Raw genomic sequence first — 21,190 nt, 5'->3', positions numbered from 1 at the left:
ACATTTCATGCAAAAAAAGAAAACACCTGTATAGTACGTGCAAAAAATGGAAAAAATATTTGTGAAATGGAAAATACAAGGAGATGAAACACAGTGTTTAGGAAAGTCGATATTTCATCAGGGGACATGCAGCTGTTCAAAAATCAGAAACAAACTATACCAAGATGCCAAAACAGGGACACAGAAAGAAAAATCTTAACTCAAAACCTAAGCAGATTTAAAGCTAGAGAACCTAACGCAACCCTTGGTTTCTTTCCTTTAGCTTACATTACCACACGGTTCTGTTTTTTTTTCCAGAACTGAGCCAGCACTAGAATAACAACAAACCTATACATTTTGATCTTTAAATAGATATGGAGTGATAATTCAATATGACATGTGACCAGCAACTGGCATGGCAACCATAAACTACACGGCCGTACAGAGAAAGTCACAAAACACCATGGTGGCAACCCTGTAATAGTAATAAAATAAATAAACAATAAGCAATACATTTATTATCAAAATTCCAAAAATAAACCAAATAAATTCCAGGGAAGCCACAAAACAGATTAATGACAGTGATGACAGAAAAGTAAATCTTTTTCACCCCACATTTTAAATTAAGGTTACAACCACAAGGCTCTAAAATACGGGTAAAGTATGTGAAGGCTTATTTCTGGATTCTATTTATAATAAATTATTACTATTTCCTTTTGCCCCATATGAAAGCAACTAAGAGAAAGATAAAAGTGAATATATCAATAGTTTCAGATGTTCAGTTGTTTAATGAGTTATACTGAGCAAATGCTTAGACAATAATAAATACATAAATGAAACGTCACCAAAATCCTTATAAAAACCCCATCCAGAGTCCCCAGTGCATTTACTTCCCACGGTCCTCTTTGTGTCATTTCTGGCAGATGTCATAAGAATAACTAATGGTCTGGTATCCACCAATTTAAAAATAGTGACGCCACAGGTGATTTCTCACATTACAATCTGGCCATCAACTTCCTCCTCACCACCCACTTTACTGGTTCATGGAATTCCAGCCACAGCCTCTTCTCTCAGGTCAATATGTAAATGCAAAACAAACAATAAAACTCCCAAGATGATCCAAGAACCGCAACAAGCTAAAGGAACACAACCATGTTAAATACTTTACAGTATACTGTACATAAAACAGCAGATACCTGATTAATTCAGCAAGCATGACTTGTACTACTACTTCATTATTAAAGGGCTATTATATCCGCTTACTTCAACTACAGATAAAATTGAATTGACATATATACTGTACATGATATAAATTAACAATTCCAATAATAATTTATCTACTACAATCCTGTAACAGTTGACAAGTAAAGTCTGAAACATCAATATAACTGTCTGAGATTCAAAATGAAGAGACATGCTGTTTTAATGCCTGATGATAACCAGTTTGAATTAGTAAAGTTCTTCCCACACTTTGGTACAGTCTTACATGAAGTACTCCTTTTGTTCAGAGACATATTGTATACAGAAACATCTCAATGATGGCTTCCATAGCATCATGGTGATGTTATAATATCACAGACCTTTTCTGGGTCTTGCTACAACTACTACTACTAATAATAATACATTTTATTTAAACAGCACCTTTCCCAAATTCATCTATACAGAAACTGACTAATTAGAAACTGAAAATTGACAATTGGTTGGAAAGAAGTGATATTTTTGTTGATCATATTTATTCATGGAAACTCCTTTTTGCTCTAACTCCAAGCTCTTCTCTCCCTCCCAACTCATTTTCCTCAGTTGTCTTCAGCGTGGAGAAGTGGTGTCACTATAGAGCAGATACAGCTATGAAGCCCAATAGGCATAACATACAATGAGCACCCTAGAAGATTACACAATACACCCAGAATGTATACATTCAAGAAAGATCTTCCTGAATTTGTCACTAAAGCTGCAGAGTAACCCCTTGTTTTCAAAGCAGATTACAGCTAGTCTTTAAATATAGGCTTTATCAGTATCCCAGCTCTCTTTTAAAAAGTGACCAAGAGGGTAACAGTGAGGAAGAACCATGTTTATCTCACGTAAATGTGAAATAGCAGTGCTACGTAATTGTAGCGTGGTTCTATAGGTGATAGCAGATGATGTACTGTAGATATCCTGAGGGCAGCAGATTAGGTGACTTGTGTTTGACCCCTGGCTAATGTCTTTTCTGGGCACAGCTCACCCTGGTTGGTTGTATTTGGAGTACAGCTCTAGATCAGGTTGCAGATATGACTTCCCAGTCCTTGCCCCTTTCATGTGATTTGAAGATTGAGGTTACAGTCATGAATGGCTCAACAATAGAAACCATAACTGGAGTTACACATGTACCATACAACAGATTCTCAAAACTCAAAACAAGAGGCAGCATATTCCTAGTTTTTTAAGAGGCAGCATATTCCTAGATTTTTTTTTTTTTCTGGTTTACAATTCATTAATAGATATGCATGCCAGTCAAACACTGTAAAAAAATAATTTTTAAAGTCTGCTTTTTTTAACAGGTGCTTCTGAAAGACACCCAGCACAGTAAAAAAAACTTGGAAGAGGAACTCCAAAAAACCTGTCAGGTACAATTTACATCTTTCTAAACTGAGCTGTTCTTCTGCACTGCATAATTAAATGCTGCATGCTATCTGGTTATTTTAGGGTTCCAGTGTGCAGTAAGATGAGGTTTGTAACCATAATTATTAAGATATGGTGTATATTTTTATGTTATTGTGTTTTTTATTTATACTTTTATTGCTAATCTTTTTTCTGCTTTGAATGTGATTTGTGTGTAGCACAGACTAATATAGATTATCTATGTAGTCTGCCCATTTTCTGAACCTTGTTGTTCCAGTTCAGGATCACATAGTAACCACTGTAATACCGTGCTGCCCATAAAAAATAATAATTAGATGATAATAACAAATATAATTCATACAAGTGGAGATTTCAACATTAAGTGATTTACTGTAACGTGAAGTCCTTTAATAGAGGTTTGACAGGTCATTCTGTTGGAAGCTTTTGACACCGTTCTTCATTTAGAAAATCAATCTAATCATGTCCTGTTGATGGAGAGGAACCTCAAACTTTATATTCTAAATGGTCAGCTTGATTCTGATCTGGTGACTGAAAATGTTATGATGCATGGTTTGTTTTTGTTACCATGCTCTTCACACAGTTTCTGACCTCAGGTTCTTTTCGGAAATGAAAAACTGAGAAAAACGTTCAAGGATGATTCATTTGAGCGTATCTCATTTCTCCACCTCTCAGTATACTCTTTGTACTGCTGTACTTTACAAAAACACGCATTGCCAAACGTATTGAGTGGTATCTGGTTCTTTATGCACTGTTTTAATGAAACAACCCACTCATGCCCTAGATTGAAACTTGCAAAGTGAAGGGCTAGTAGGATGAAAAATGTTCTAATCCTGACAAGTATGGTTTAGACATTTCTGTAAAATGTATGAAAAAATATCAAGAGGAACAGCAATTGTGCGTGTATTTACTATAGCATCACAAATATTGTTGAAGAGCTTAGACTTAATAAAGCAGTCCTTCTGTATTCATTCCCTTTTTGATTTATTCAATTAATAAAAATTCTAACTAGAAGCATCTGTAATTACATTCAGAATTAATTTCAGATACTATACATTTAATCTACTTTAAATATCTTTATATATAATACGCTACCTTGGCTGTCCATTTGTCTCTCCAGGATTTTAAATCACTTGTACTCTCAAACCGTTTGAACTATTAACCTGAAATTTGGTTCACATATATTGTGTGACATCTACTATCCGCTTTCAGGGTGATGATTGACCTTCTAGGTTATTCCTCTTTTTTTTTTTGTTTTATTTTATTGTTGAATCAACTCTCGGCAGCGGCCAGCAGGGCAGCTGTGTGGCACATGCATACGGGCGCCATTCTCATCCCTACCACCATCTCATTGACTTCCCCTACCTCTTCATATCTTAAATCATTCTTGAGGCAGATTGAAGACTAAAGTGCCAGCTTAATTTAAAAACTAAGGAAAACGTACTAAGTAATTGCAACACAAACACTGACCTAATCACTTTTAACGTGAAAAGATGCTGGCGAAAGAAGAGAAGAAGGGCGCCAGGGTGGAGAAAAGAAGAGTTGCTCATGAGACAGCAGGCGCATCAACTTCTAAGCAAATGAATGCTAAACATACAGAGAAAGAGTATGAAAACTATGAATGCTCAAGTCAAGTGTATTCATTGCACGTTATCATGCAGTGTGCCGTTACTGGTCACAAATATAATGTATGTAATGCATGTAAATATTATTATTCAAATTATTTTTAGAATTTTTCCTTATGAAAACGTGATCATAGATACATAATATACTCTTCTTCTTCTTTCGGCTGCTCCCATTAGGGGTTGCCACAGTTGATCATTTTCTTCCATACCTTTCTGTCCTCTGCATCTTGTTCTGCTACACCCATCACCTGCATGTCCTCTCTCACCACATCCATAAACCTTCTCTTAGGCCTTCCTCTTTTCCTCTTCCCTGGCAGCTCTATCCTTAGCATCCTTCTCCCAATATACCCAGCATCTCTCCTCTACACATGTCCAAACCAACGCAATCTCGCCTCTCTGACTTTGTCTCCCAACCATCCAACTTGAGCTGACCCTCTAATGTACTCATTTCTAATCATGTCCATCCTCGTCACCCCCAATGCAAATCTTAGCATCTTTAACTCTGCCATCTCCAGCTCTGTCTCCTGCTTTCTGGTCAGTGCCACCGTCTCCAACCCATATAACATAGCTGATCTCACTACCGTCCTGTAGACCTTACCTTTCACTTTTTCTGATACCCGTCTGTCACAAATCATTCCTGACACTCTTCTCCACCCATTCCACCCTGCCTGCACTCTCTTTTTCACCTCTCTTCCACAATCCCTATTACTCTGTACTGTTGATCCCAAGTATTTAAACTCATCCACCTTCACCAGCTCTACTCCTTGCATCCTCACCATTCCACTGACCTCCCTCTCATTTACACACAGGTATTCTGTCTTGTTCCTACTGACCTTCATTCTTCTCCTCTCAAGAGCATATCTTCACCTCTCCAGGGTCTCCTCAACCTGCTCACTACTATCGCTACAGATCACTGTGTCATCAGCAAACATCATAGTCCACGGGGACTCCTGTCTAATCTCATCTGTCAACCTGTCCATCACCATTGCAAATAAGAAAGAGCTCAAAGCCGATACCTGATGTAATCCCACCTCCACCTTGAATGCATCCGTCACTCCTACCGCAGACCTCACCAATGTCACGCTTCCCTCGTACATATCCTGTACAACTCTCACATACCTCTCTGCCACCCCCGACTTCCACATACAATACCATAGCTCCTCTCAAGGCACCCTGTCATATGCTTTCTCCAGGTCCACAAAGACGCAATGCAGCTCCTGGCCTTCTCTAAACTTCTTCATTAACATTGTTAGAGTAAACATCGCATCTGTGGTACTCTGTCTTGGCATGAAACCATACTGCTGCTCACTGATCATCACCTCACTTCTTAACTTAGCTTCCACTACTCTTTCCCATAACTTCCTGCTGTGGCTCATCAATTTTATACCCTGTAGCTACTACAGTCCTGCACATCCCTCTCTTATTCTTAAATATCGGCACCAGTACACTTCTTCTCCGCTCCTCAGGCATCCTCTCACTTTCCAAGATTCCACTAAATAATCCAGTTAAAAACTCCACTGTCATCTCTCCTAAACACCTCCATGCTTCCACAGGTATGCCATCTGGACCAACGACTTTTCCATTCTTCATCCTCTTCATAGCTGTCCTTACTTCCTCCTTACTAATCATTTGCACTTCTTGATTCACTATCTCCACATCATCCAACCTCTTCTCTCTCTCGTTCTCTTCATTCATAAGCCTCTCAAAATACTCTTTCCATCTGCTCAACACATAATATATGAAAAGCACAAAACATTATATCTTAAAATAGTTGCAATAAGTTTCAACTAGTCAAAATATACTTACAGGCATCTCATGCTAAAAACTATGTAAAAATCAATTGGGAAACAATCTACGGTTGTATATACTCTATAGTGAAGTACATTATAAATATCTTTAATTCACATTTTCACAAATCAATATTAAATTGTACTGTAGATACTTGCATCTCTCATTTTTCAGGAATATGTTGTGAATGTCTCAGAAGACACATTGACACTACCAAATCTCAAAGCTTAAATCGGAATTAAATCAGAATCCAATGTCTGTAATGTTAAATGGTTTAAATATGGCATGAGCATTTACATGCATATCCAACTTCTGTGAAATGAATGCAGTGATACAGGTAAAGTGGATACCTGGATCCCCACATATTTTTTTCTCTGCTATTGCTGTCCAGTTTTCTTCTTTTTGATAGAAAAACATTGTTTTCTAAATTGTTGAATAAGCATAGTACAGAAATGTATTTCTTCACAACACTACTGACCATTTACATTGATGGCCATGATTGTTTTAATATGTCACATGATGCACAACAACTTATGTAATTAGGACAAATCTGTTTAATCACAGATTAAATATGACAGACCACAATTTAACCAAAATTCAGTTGCACATATGAAAGCAGCCTGTATCCAACCTCAGTGGTTTTGGGTGTTTACACCAAAATCAAAATCTTACAGTATTAAGTATTATGACTTAGTGGTAAAGTCAGAATCAGATCACATTGGAGGGGTGGTGTTAATGCGGCACAGTGGACTAGTCGGAGTTGTACTTTAGATGTTTAAAGTGTAATCTTGAATTATCAGAAAATAATAATCATTACTAACCTAAAGCACGCATTAAATGTTAAAATGTTTTGCATTACACTGCAGGCTTGTAACCTTTATCCTGGGATGCAAGTCAGAAATATCTAAAAATGCAAGCATCGCAGTTTACAAGCAAACCTTGTAAAACAGCTGATGTTTGTTCTTCCTCAGAAGAGGAATGATTACAGTATTCCAGGCAAACCTGCAATCACAACAAGAAAGGAGAGAGCCACTGGCTGCAGCAGCAGACAGTTTCCAAAGAAAAATACTCACAGGAACACTACTAGATTAAAATTAAGATGGCCACATCACACAGCTCAGCAGTGTGCACTTATGTGAGTAAACCACAAGCCTCATCATCTCTCCTGGATGTATTTGTCACCTCACCTTTTTATTGGCACACATTTCTTCTGAGCGCTTTTGTCATGAAACTAATTGATCTACTTGTCTAAGGAGAATTTCATAAAGGGCATATACAAATGATGGTACAGCTTTTTTTAGGCTTAGATTAGCAATCAGTTTCCAGCTCTTCTTCATATAGAAATGTGTTTACGAGGTGTGGCAGAAAAGTAATGAGGCTGGCAACACTGCAAGCGATCCGGCAACGCTGCGCTGTTGTCCTTGATAGAGCACGTGTATCAGTCCCCTCCCATAGCTCAGTGCGAGTTTCAACTCCTTCCGTTAACTACGTGATTTTTGTGACTGCTATTAGCGAAGTTGTGTTTTTGGTTGTGCGTCACGCAAAATGGAACAGCGGAATTTGGAGCAACGTTGTGCCATTAAACGGCAAGTGTGACGTTTGAAAAGTTAAAACAGGCCTATTGGGAACATTCATTATCCCGAGCTCAAGTTTTTCACTGGCACAAATCTTTTTTGGAAGGCAGAAAACACGCTGAAGATGAACACCGTTCAGGGAGGACTTCAACTTCGAAAACCAATGAAAACATCGAACGTGTGAACACTCTTGTGAGATCAGACTGTCGTTTAACATTAAGAATGTTGAGTGAACAATTAAATTTGAACAGATTTACCGTTCATCAAATTTTGACTGAACATTTGCACATGCGAAAGGTCTGTGCCAAAATGGTGCCGAAAAACTGCCCTCTCCATAACAGAATTTTTGACCTCAAAAGGCATTCCTGTGGTTCCCCAGCTCCCTTATTCACCTGACCTCAGTCCGTGTGACTTTTTCCTAAACTGAAAAATGTCCTCAAAGGACGGCATTTTGGGACTTTAGAAAACATCCAAAAGAGTGTAACGGACATGCTGAAGACCATACCAGTTGAAGACTTCCAGCACTGCTACCAACAGTAGGAACAACGTCTCCATCGGTGTGTAGCTGCTCAAGGGAACTACTTTGAAGGGGATAACATTGATGTTTGAAAAAAATAAAAACTTTGGTAAATAAAAAATCAGTCTCATTACTTTTCTGCCACACCTCGTATGTACAGTAGATTCAGAAAGCATTTAGACCCCTTTACTTTCTGTAGACTTAATTCTGTTGTAGATTTAATTTTAAATGGATAAATTTGCCATTTTTGCCCATCATTCTACACTCATAGTGACAAAGTGAAAAAATGAATTCAGAAAACTTTGCCAATTTATTACGTATCAAAAACTGTCTCACTTATATTAATATTTAGTCCCCTTGTTGTGGCACTCCGGTCTGTAGATAGGTGCATCCTGCTTGCTTTAATTATCCTTAATTATATTTAAACAGTATTTGACATGCAAGAATAATAAGGTGCATCAGTCCAACCATTCTCAATGATGCCACTCTGAACAGCAGGAGATTTTTTTAGCTTAATTCCTTCTCTTGTGCCTCCTGGTAGCTGCAGTACTGGGAGCTTCTGTTCGCTCTTACACAGAAACCGGCCATAGTGGCAAGGGCCACTCATAATCCTGACTATAATATAAATGCATATGTATATATGCAGTGCAGAGATAAAGAGAGAGCGAGACAAACAAAGACACATTGATGATTGGAGTGGTCTTGTGGTCTTGGCCAATGTGTGTAGAGATGGGCAGTCAGGGCTGGTAAGTGGGTGACTCAGAAGGGAGTTGTTCAAGGGTGCCACAAGAATACAAAGAGTATGGTGGACTAAAATGGACCTCCAGAACACTTGATAATAAAGTGATTTTGAAAGAGAATGGGGTTCACAAAACCCTTTATAGAACTTGTTTGCTTAATTGTAATTATTTCTGGTTTGGATCCAATTGTATTAGAGGGTACTGTCCCTGATTAAGCAACAACTCCTGAAATAATTGAAAGTGTATCTGCTGGTAACAAAAGAAAACGGTCCTCTTTGAGACTAAAGTCAAGAGGGAAGTTAGAGAAAAGGATCATTGTCTAGGAGGCAGAAGAATCTGATATTCTGAAGAAAAAGAAACCATTTAATGGCATGTAAAAGGTGAAAAATTAGGTGCATCACCCCACCAGACTGTTATGTGAAAAAACAAGTGAGACTATGGTTCTTTTTTCTACTTTTATGTTGTCCCTACAATCATGCTTTGACATCAGTAGAACTATAGGCACAGTTAAAAATTTATTAACTAGAAGCTTTGTGAAGTCTGTCAATTTGCATAATTTAATATTTCTTACTTGTTTGGAAATAGTTTTGTCACTCATTGTGAAACACTTCAAAAGATCTCAAGTCTGCTTGTGCAGACATTATGACATTAGAAAACATTTTGTTGTGCAATACATACAGTTCTTCACTAAACTTTTTTATAATAATCTATCTACCCATTTCCTGGTGTAATTGTTTAGTACGTTCCTTCTCAACAGAAAACGTCTGCTACAGTTGCTGAGAATAACAATCTGAAGTGCAAACTGAAGAAGGCTGAAGCTGTTCAGAGACAAAACAACAGTGCTGAGCAGGATTATGAGGAGGTTATCCAGCTCCTAGAAGCAGAAATCAAAGATTTAAAGGCCGAACTTGCAGCAGCAAAACCCCAAAAATGCTCAGAAGCCACAAAAGTAAGTACATGTTCTTAGTAGTAAGCTGTTCCTGTCTAGAGGGTACACACTTTAAAGTAGGGGCACAACATTAATTATAGGTATCTGTCTACATGCACAGTGTCTGTCTTATCTGTAATCAGTACCTGCACTAGTTAACTTTCATTTACTGCATTTTTGTGACTATAAACAGTAGTGTATTATCTATCTGTTTATATCAACACATCAGCAATAAATGTTTATGACTAGTGATAAGACTTTATTAATAAGTAAGTTTAGACTTAAATAAATAGAGAGAGATTAGCATTGTAGAAAATACATAAAGGTTAATAAGTAACATCTAGTAAGCAAGCAAGTTTTTCCTTAACTTGTGTAAAAAGCAAACAAAGAAAAGATGACTTTTGGAAGTGAAAGAAGTTTCAAGCTCATAATCCCTCTGGGGTCTGCATCTGAAGACCGCACTAAATGTGACACTTGAAGCATAAAGATTTAAATCCACGCTACAGGCAATTCACCAATCAAAAACAGTATACACTAGAGCCCACCCTCTCAACTTTGATGGGTGAAAATGACAGTTTTCATTTAAATATATAATTCATGTTGCCATTAATAGACACATATTAGGCACAAGAAGTAGACACAAAGAAATAAACAAAAAAACATTGAATTATTTAACGCACATTCACTGTTTTCTTTCTTTTTTTTCTCCATTCCCTTTTAAATCTGACTATGTAATTTATATGAAAAATGGGGTTTTGGGACCCAGTGAATATGATTTTCACATTTATTTTACTTTAACCAATATTTTTAAAGTTGAATTTTGATATCTTATCACAGCACTATCTCTATATATATAAAATCCAACGTCTGTCTGTCTGCTTTTCACGAGAAAACTACCTGACGGATTTAGATTGGGTTTTATTCTATAATTTGCTTGAATTTTGCGACCTCTCTCATCGTGCTAAGTATCATAGTTCGCTTGCGGTGATGATTTATTTGCGCAAATCCGAGAGAAACGCAGCAGACCAAGGGGAGGGGGCAGAGCCCTTCTCACTCCCTTGCCAAACTCAAGGAATATCTTATATCTGCTTAGCTAGCAAACGAGAGAACTACTTCACAGATTTAGATCTGGTTTTTTTTATAATTTGCTTGAACATTTCGGTTGATTTTGCGACCTCTCTCATTGCGCTAAGTATCATAGTTTGCTTTTGGTACCAATTTTTTTGCACAAATCCAAGAGACGCAACGACTAAGGGGAGGGGGCAGGGCCCTCCTCACTCACACACCAGCCTCGGAGCGTATCTTATCTCCGCTTAGCTAGCGAACGAGAGAACTGCTTAACAGATTTAGATCTGGTTCTTTTCTAGAATTTGCTTCAACATTCCAGTTGATTTTGCGATTTCTCTCATCACGCTAAGAATCATAGTTCGCTTGTAGGTGTGATATATTCACGCTAATCTGAGACAGAGGCTGTGGGCTGAGGGAAGGTTGAAGAGTGATATCAAGAGTGGGGAGTTGGTGTAGCTGTGTTTTGGAGCATAACTTGCCTCCGCTTAGCTAGCGCTACCTTTTTGTTTATTAATTTTTAAAGTTTGTCCTGTTTCACTACTATGCGGGCGGAGCTGCGGGGAATGGCTTGTATTGTATATAGTAGAGTGTTTTATGCAAATCTCTTTAACCATTGCTATGGAGATCTTTCCCATAAACACACATGGGAGTATGTGATGTATGACATAATTCGGGGGACACCGGCATAAAAAATGACACTTTCTGTTCTGGAGTATCCAATATTAGGATTGCTGTGTTGGTGTTTATTGCTTATTTTGATTGCTCTATTCCATGTTTTGAACAAATATATGTTTGGTTTAAAGACTTTGATTTTTGCTTAGCATTTTAAACTTGAGGGTGGTACTGTGGCGCAGTGGGTAGCGCTGCTGCCTCGCAGTTAGGGGACCTGGGTTCGCTTCCCGGGTCTTCCCTGCATGGAGTTTGCATGTTCTCCCTGTGTCTGCGTGGGTTTCCTCCTACAGTCCAAAGACATGCAGGTTAGGTGTATTGGCGACTCTAAATTGTACTTGGTGTGTGTGTGTGCCCTGCGGTGGGCTGGCGCCTTGCCCGGGGTTTGTTTTCCTGCCTTACGCCCAGTGTTGGCTGAGATTGGCTCCAGCAAACCCCCGTGACCCAGTAGTTAGGATATAGCGGGTTGGGTAATGGATGGATGGATGGATTTTAAACTTGATGACTGATTGGCTAACATTTCTTATTTCGACCCTTACCTATTTTTCTTGACCACATCTCATTTCCTGATCCTTTTCTCATGTATTACCTTGAGTCAGCACAGAAAGCTTCTTTGTCATAAAGGGCCAGCATACCTAATACCAAAACTGGTGTGAGGCCTCTAAAACAGCCATAAAACAGTCCAAAGCCCTCACTAACCTGGGCTCCCCTAAAGCAGCCTGACCCGAATTCTCTGCTGGCTGGCTTTGGCCTGCACAGCCCACACTTCAATGCCTCAAAATTATCAAAATGCCCTTCAAGGAAGAGGGACTAGACATAAAAACCTCTGACTTAAGGACAACGCAAATGCTAATCTTTATAAATCATTTTTATTTATATGAGTAAAAGATCAAAAATGGCAAAGGCAGACAATAACTAAGGTAGAAACGATTTTCCTAATAGTAAAAACACTGTGAATACTGTAAATCCCAATTGTAATCCAAATAATCAATGGTTCAAGCAGAAGCAATGCATTGAAAAACACAGAAAATTAATACTGAAGAATTCTATGAATTATGATTTTCTCATTTAAGGGTGGTCTCTTAGCAGTAACATAAGGGTGGCCCTGCCACTTCATGCTTCACCCACAAAATTCAAGTAACATCTGAGTACAATACAAGGTACTTTTGTATTTGTTTAATTTTGTCCAAAATATTCCTCCAATTGATTGATAAATGTTTCTTTCTTTGGAATATGGTTTATAAAATCAATAAAAGCAGTATGAGCCGTGCACGTGAGTGAACTCTGGTTTGAGTCTTAAACCTGCACCTTCAACTGCCAAAATATTTTCTGGCCCATCAACACCAAATGGGAATAAACTGTTTCAGAAAATGGATGAATTAATTTTGTCTGGATCATTTAGTAGAATAGTGGAGAATTTCCAATTTGTTTGATTATTTTTTCTGTCATCTTGTTTATGTCCTGAGCAGCATCACAGAACTATAATTGCTGACAATGTCGTGCGAAAGCCCCTGTCATTTAGATCTGTATGTTAGGCTAGTGGATTATTTATTCATCTCCCTCTTTCCTGAACTTGCTCCTGGCTTAGTTTGACTGCTTATCTTATTTGATGTATGTCTACAGGCAGTGACAGTGGCTGACCACTTATTACTGCTTTTGTAAATGTAATGATTGTGTGTATATGAAATATTTATTAAACAGCCAGAGTGGTGATATAAATGTTTCCTGCTTGGCAAATGCTTTTGTTTCTAAATTGCCTATAATTATTCAGTTCAATTTATTTTCTTTTTATACATCATTCTTCACATGAGTTCACCCCGATTTTTAAAATTTCAAAACACAATTTAACAAAATATAACTACAGATTTAAATAACTGGCATCCAAAGAAAAAACTTAATTAAAATGCATCAAATAAGCATTGATGCATTGGTTATCACTGTTTCACCACACTAAGGCACTTGTAAGTAATAGATGCAATTTTCCAGTACCTAGCTAAAGTGTTACTGCCAAATCTAAATCAGCCTGGGTGTAAATGAATGTGTATGCCTTTTCTGTGTTGGACTGGTCCAGATTGAGTTCCTGTCTAGTTTTTTAATGCTTCCAGGATTAGCTGCAGCCACTCATGACCTGTTATTGGAATAAGTGTGTAAATTAACAAATTCTAAGATATCTCTATATGGGAGAACAGATTTTCGCTCCGGATCTTTACCTCTTCCATCCTCTGATAAGCTTGTTTAGATTTACTCTGCCATTGCAAGGCTAAGGATGAAAGTGGTTTGTCATGGAACGTCACTGGGGATGAAAAATGGATTCCTTAATTTGAAGTGTAGACCGTCATCTGGCTTCTTTTTGGATGATTTGTAAGACTTAGCAGGGAAAGTCACCATTATACTTTTTAGGATGCAGAAGGGGTGATTTTGGTTGACATTATGCCATATATTCAAACTGAAAGCTCAGATATATACTTTCAAACTCTAAGAAAGATGCAAAAGCATTTAAGGAGTGTTTAACCTCACAACATTTTGCTGAAATCCTCCATCAATATGATAAAGCACTACCACACATGATTTCGATGTGATGCTGAATCCACCTCTGAATGGGTTGGAGATATTGGTTTCCTTTTGTTCTCAACAAATTTTCCACTTGAATATTTCATATATTTTTTATATTTAGAGGCTTTGTAGCAGAAAACTCTACCCTAAATGGTAATGAAGTTTTCCCTTGGAATGATGAAATAGCTGGTGTTTCGTAATCAGGGGAAGAACTTTTAATTAGTGCAGCAAGTCATAGAGGACAGAAACTCTTCACAATTATTTATGTCAAAAGTCACATCTGCTGCCTTGGGTATCCTTTGGGTGAGACTTGTATTATTTATATCATCTGACAGCACCTCCAACCATCTCTTCCCTATCCTGCCCCTTGACCTCATTCCCTCCACCTATATCTTATTCCACCTCTTTACACAGCTATCTTCTTGGGCACCAAATTCCCAAACCACCTAAACCTGTTTGTCTTCAGCACAACACTTATTAGCCCCACACCAAGACTTTATGTTAACTCATGACTCGTCTTCCTCTCAGCATGGGATGTGCCACAAATGCAGCTGATCATACTTATTTCTGTTAGTTTCTGCTTTGTTTTGCATTTCACTTTCATTACCCACATCTTCTTTCCACCAGACTTTTGGCTTCACACACAGCTTTCATAAACTTTTACCATCAATACCAGAGAGGCTCTTTTAGTAGTCAGAATGAGGGATAGCACCAAGGAATTACTTCCATGCACCTCTCACCTTTGCAATCACTGCTGTACACATAACTCCATTTATACTTAACATTTCATCTGTGTATTAGACTGAGATCTGCCAAACCTGATACTGACAGAAAAAGCATCGACGCATAGGTCAGTCTCTAAGTTTTCTTGTGTAGCGGTTTTGCTTCACAAATGTACTGTGTATGTATGTATAAGTAGCTTTAATAAGATACTAGGTACCAGCCTCCAAGTAAGTCACAAGCCAAGAGCTGAAGCAGATAAGCATTAAAAAAGTCAATGCCTGCTATTTACTGAGTGCCCTGGCCATTGTTCATGTGCTTACAGGGTAAGGATAACGTCACATTGTTGTGTGGAGGAGGAATTTCTCAGCTATGGTTTCATCTCTGCTAAATGGACTGACATCTCTTAGGAGACAGAGAGACCAATATTGTGTCTCATAATGATCCCAAAGTCTGAAGTAACCATTTTAAATCATGATGCTCAAAAAAAAGGAGGTCAATATAACAACACAGACTATGACTAGACAGGTTAATCTGGGTCACTGTAGTAATAGCACAATTAATTATCCATTAATCAATTAATGTATTAGATGGTTTATCTTATTATAAATGAATCAGACTATCCATTAGTCAAGTAATTAATGAAGTGATAATTTGACTGATTTAAGTTTTCATTCAAAAGTAAAATGCATGTATATTCTGATTATATATATATATATATATATATATATATATATATATATATATATATAAATCAGAAAGTCAGTGTCTCCAGGTGAGGTAAAATTTATGCAAATATCGAGATGTACACTATACTTGCTATTCATCATGTTTTGTTCTGTATGTTTGTGCAGCCAAATCTGGAGGATTCAAAGTTAAGCAAACCTACAAAGATGTGCATTTGTTATGCAAACATACAGGTTTTGAAATCTGCACATCTGCTTTATTACTAGGAGGATGTCACTGAGCTGAAACGACGGCTTTCTGTCATTGACTGCCAGTTACGGAAATCGGAGCTCACTCGGAAGCACCTTGAGATCTCAAATAAGAAGCTGCTTATGTTTGCTCAGGTATGCTATGTTGGATTTAAATGGTGTCTTATAAATCAATGTACATACATGTCTTTCTCCTGAAGCTTTTGTCATGCTGGGCAAAGAAGGAACAGGACATTACATAACATGTTTAACCCTGTACTGTATGCCACTATTTAAAGAATATTTAATGGAGGATGTATGATAGTTTGCAAATAAAGGTGACAATTCATTGTGTGTGTCTGTCATGTGTAACCTGCAAACACCTTTCCAAAAAATACAATGAAAAGATTAGATGCATAATAAAGCATATCCATGACTAAAAAAAGAAAAATCAGGATTAGAAAGAATAGATGTTATCAATGGCACTGTGCTGTGGAAGTCTCTGGTCCCTGAGATAAGAGTTATTTCCATATTATCTGTTGAACATGCAGTGATAGTGAGAAATGGGTGAAATCATATAAAAGATTCATGAATCTAGTTAAAACACAATGTTCCACACAGATTTAACACATCATTTGTCAAAAGATTGTATTCCACAAACTTTGATTGCAATCCATTGTCACTATATCAAACTTAACTGAGAATAATGTACATTTGCATTTATCACTATTAATGAAACATTTGTTTTATAATGTGCCATTAGTAGCAGTCACCATTACAAAGCACTTTATAGAGTAAATATAATTATAATATCAGACTGAAGTTATAGGTGCAAATACAATTTAAACATTAAAAAATGTATAAACACCCATGCAGTTTTGACAGATCCTTTGAGGATCTTCAGGGAAAAATAGCTGAAATCAGAGATAGAGAAAAATGCACCATGAAGCAGAGGAAACAACTGAGACAAGAGAAGCTGTAGCTCAGTCAAGTATGGTAGACTCCATAACAGGCACTCTGTTAAGAGAAAACCAAACAATAAGGTTGTGGGTATCAGTTTTACTGTCAATAATGAAAGTTCTTTTTTCATTTGTAATATGTAAAAAGTACATCCTAAGTCTAATTTGTATTTCCCCCGGAAGTGCTTTGCACCATCCATTAACAGTTCTAAAGGTCTTGGTTCAGATCTCAGCCTACTCACTATCTGTGTGGATCTGAAGTGCTTCCAAATCCAAAAGACATCCGGGATACTTTAACTACCCTTATTCCTAATCTTAGTGAACTAAAGTAACCACAATGGCCTCCGCAGTCAGTGAGAAATCCTTGATCCACACAGAACTGAGCTATGAAGAGAAGTGAGAGCCCCAAAATTGATATAATGCATAGTGCCCTAAAAAGGCTAGAAATAGTCCTCTCGTAACTGTAAATTTATCCACTGTGCCATCAGTAGTTGTTGTCCAGTGACCAATGGTCCAACATAGGCTCAGTGACAATGTTTTGGAATAAGCAATTTTGTAATATTTAGTGATATTGCTAAAATATTAGAAAACATGTATGTAAAATAAAACTGCAATCATGTAATATACTAGCCTACCTCCAGTGTAGATAGATTGGCACCTCATTCAAGGCTGGTTCCTGCCAAGTGCTGGTGGAATTAGTTAAGATTCCTCCAGTATCCTGGAATTAGTGTATTTCATAATGTTATGTTATTTTAATTCTTATACAGAATTCATAAAGTGAGGCAGTACATTATCTGGATTTTTTAGTCTTTGGGGAACAGTAGCAGTAAATGTGATTATTGTGCTCCTTTTGTAGTTAACAGTGATTGTCCAATGCCCTGTGTCTGATGGTAAATAGTAAGTCACTTACTGTAAATTTGGCTCTATGAGCCAGTGCATTTAAGGGGCGCTCTAGAAATACAAATTGAATTCAGTGTAAGCACACTGTAATTAAGATATGTTAAAATAATGTCTGATCTTTTTCTTCTTCACTTGACATGTACACAAATCTGAATGTGTTCTTGCAAGCTGAAATCTAACTCTCTGTGTTTCTACACTCTTCACAGAATGTGCATCGGGTGTTGACATCTTCTAGTTTATTTAAAACTGAAGACAGGTAAGTAGTTTATAATCTTCTACTTTTTCATGGTGCACATGCAATCAAATTTACAAAAAAAGCATAATGATTTGGATGTGTATAGCCAGAGAAATCTGTTTTATTACATAATATTCAGTAGCGCTGAATCCTTAACCAGAGAGACATGTAAAGGAAAGATGGGTGGTTAGAGGGATGTTAGGTTGCGTGGATTGCTGCCCATTACACCACTGTCCTTGCTTCCTTGTTATTTCCTATTATCATCAGTTTATTAAAACATTTTTTCTCAAATTCCTCAGCATTTAACAGTCTCTGACAATTTTATTTTGGTAAATTGGCCCACAGTTAATTTGTAACATACTGAAATGCAAAAAAGAATCAAACTTTTGAGATCAAAATAACAGGGGAAACATACAAGTGCATAAAAGAATAATTATCTGTATATCTGAATGTGATGTTTGTCCATGAACTGCCCCTCATATGGAGGAGTATTTCTATTCACCTAGAACGTCCTCACCTTGACACATAATGCTCTCAAAGATTCAGAGACTCTCCAGTTTTTTGCTTCTAGTTCAGAGATGCCTTATTTACGTTGACTGTGACCTATGGATAAATGTGTGTACATACTTGTCTCATTCTTTATTCCTGCTATCCCTCTATTGTTTAATGGGATTAGTCTTAGCTTGCTGTCATTTTGTTAAGAATAATAGCAGATATCATGTGGACATCAGTGCTCACTCTCTGTCTCTCTCAATGTGTGTGTGTGTATATATATATATATATATATATATAAATATACTGCTCAAAAGAATTAAAGGAACATTTTTTAATCAGAGTATAGCATAAAGTCAATGAAACTTATGGGATATTAATCTGGTCAGTTAAGTAGCAGAGGGGGTTGTTAATCAGTTTCAGCTGCTGTGGTGTTAATGAAATTAACAACAGGTGCACTAGAGGGCAACAATGAGATGACCCCCAAAACAGGAATGGTTTAACAGGTGGAGGCCACTGACATTTTTCCCTCCTCATCTTTTCTGACTGTTTCTTCACTAGTTTTGCATTTGGTTACAGTCAGTGTCACTACTGGTAGCATGAGGCGATACCTGGACCCTACAGAGGTTGCACAGGTAGTCCAACTTCTCCAGGATGGCACATCAATACGTGTCATTGCCAGAAGGTTTGCTGTGTCTCCCTGCACAGTCTCAAGGGCACGGAGGAGATTCTAGGAGACAAGCAGTTACTCTAGGAGAGCTGGAGAGGGCCATAGAAGGTCCATAACCCATCAGCAGGACCAGTATCTGCTCCTTTGGGCAGGAGGAACAGGATGAGCACTGCCAGAGCCCTACAAAATGACCTCCAGCAGGCCACTGGTGTGAATGTCTCTGACCAAACAACCAGAAAGACTTCATTAGGGTGACCCAAGGGCCCCATGTCCTCTAATGGGCCCTGAGCTCACTGCCCAGCAGCATGCAGCTCGATTGGCATTCGCCATAGAATACCAGAATTGGCAGATGCACCACTGGTGCCCTGTGCTTTTACAGATGAGAGCAGGTTCACCCTGAGCACGTGACAGAAGTGAAAGGGTCTGGAGAAGCCATGGAGAACATTATGCTGCCTGTAACATCATTCAGCATGAGCAGTTTGGTGGTGGGTTAAAGATTGTCTGGGGAGGCATATCCATGGAGGGTCACACAGACCGCTACAGGCTTGACAAAGGCACCTTGGCTGCCATTAGGTATCAGGATGAAATCCTTGGACCCATTGTCAGACCCTATGCTGGTACAGTGGCTCCTGGTGCACGACAATTCCTGGCCTCATGTGATGAGAGTATGCAGGCAGTTCCTGGAGGATGAAGGAACTGATACCATTGACTGGCCACCACACTTTCCTGACCTAAATCCAATAGAACACCTCTGGGACATTATGTTTTGGTCCATCCAATGCCACCAGGTTGCACCTCAGACTGTCCAGGAGCTCAGTGATGCCCTGGTCCAGATCTGGGAGGAGATCCCCCACAACACCATCTGTCATCTCATTAGAAGCATGCACCGATGTTGTCAGGCATGTATACAAGAACACAGGGGCCATACAAAGTGCTGCGTACAATTTTGAGTTGCTGCAATTAAATTTTGGCAAAATGGACTAGCCTGCCACATAATTTTTTCACTCTGATTTTTGGGGCGTCTTTGAATTCAGGGCTCTGAATTTCTATCAAACGATGTGGCATCCTTTCGTTCCTAACACATTACCCAGTCTATATCAGTATAGATATCCAGGAGGATTTCTTTTTCCCATTGAGATCTGATGTGTTTTCAAAGTTTTCCTTTAATTTTTTTGAGCAGTTTATTTATATATTGTAGCGAATTCAGGCTCGAAGAATAGAAATGAAAAAAACAGACAGATGTAGTAAAGTCTCACCGAAAAGTTTTTACTTGAACAATCAAGAAAAAAGAATGCTGACTCCGTAACCCCAAACACACCCCCTTTTAAAGCACGCTCTCCAACCCCTCCTGGTCAAAGGTCAAAGCAGACTATACTTTCTGAGAAGGTTGGCATCCTTCAACATCTGCAGTAAGATGCTGCAGATGTTCTACCAGATGGTTGTGGTGAGTGCCCTCTTCTACGCGGTGGTGTGCTGGGGTGGCAGCATAAAGATGAAAGACGCCTCACGCCTGGACAAACTTGTTAAGAAGGCAGGCTCCATTGTAGGATTAAAGTTGGACAGTTTAACATCTGTGGCAGAGCGACAGGCACTAAGCAAACTCCTGTCAATCATGAATAATCCACTGCAATCTCCCATCCTGGGTCCCACCCCCGTGCTGTACTCCACCCTCCCTCAATCGGACCTAACAGTCAGTCAAAAAAAAAAAGGCTTGAACCTGGCTGGAACGCTCCGTAGAAATCCCTTGCCCTCGAGGGAATCTCGAAATCTGCCACAGATTCTCCATGGCCAGGCTCCAGTCTGCAGCAGCCCCAACTGATTCAGCCTCAGGCAATGACTCAAATTTTGCAGTCCAGGGTATACATCCATCCATCCATCCTCTTCCGCTTATCCGGGGTCGGGTCGCGGGGGTAGCAGCTTAAGCAGAGAGACCCAGACTTCCCTCTCCCCGGCCACTTCGTCCAGCTCTTCTGGGAGAATCCCAAGGCGTTCCCAGGCCAGCCAGGAGACATAGACCCTCCAGCATGTCCTGGGTCTTCCCCAGGGCCTCCTCCCAGTAGGATGTGCCCGGAACACCTCACCAGGGAGGCGTCCAGGAGGCATCCTGATCAGATGCCCGAGCCACCTCATCTGACTCCTCTCGATGCGGAGGAGCAGCGGCTCTACTCTGAGCCCCTCCCGGATGACTGAGCTTCTCACCCTATCTTTAAGGGAAAGCCCAGACACCCTGCGGAGGAAAC

At 38.8% G+C, this 21,190-nt stretch overlaps 1 protein-coding gene across 2 annotated transcripts in view; it reads left to right on the top strand.

Moving 5' to 3' along the window:
• The window catches only part of si:dkeyp-72e1.9 (syntaxin-binding protein 4), a 162,747-nt gene that overhangs the window by 116,765 nt on the left and 24,792 nt on the right, over nt 1–21,190 (top strand). For both annotated transcript variants that reach the window (XM_039775611.1, XM_039775612.1), the window contains exons 16-19: nt 2,520–2,585; nt 9,600–9,791; nt 15,734–15,850; nt 17,760–17,809. In XM_039775611.1, coding sequence (XP_039631545.1) covers nt 2,520–2,585; nt 9,600–9,791; nt 15,734–15,850; nt 17,760–17,809 — 425 coding nt within the window. The remainder of the gene's footprint in view (nt 1–2,519; nt 2,586–9,599; nt 9,792–15,733; nt 15,851–17,759; nt 17,810–21,190) is intronic.

Source organism: Polypterus senegalus, chromosome 13, assembly GCF_016835505.1.
Source record: "Polypterus senegalus isolate Bchr_013 chromosome 13, ASM1683550v1, whole genome shotgun sequence".
NCBI lineage: Eukaryota > Metazoa > Chordata > Cladistia > Polypteriformes > Polypteridae > Polypterus > Polypterus senegalus.
Note: the sequence above shows the minus strand (reverse complement) of the source record. Positions and strands in the feature narration are given on the sequence as shown.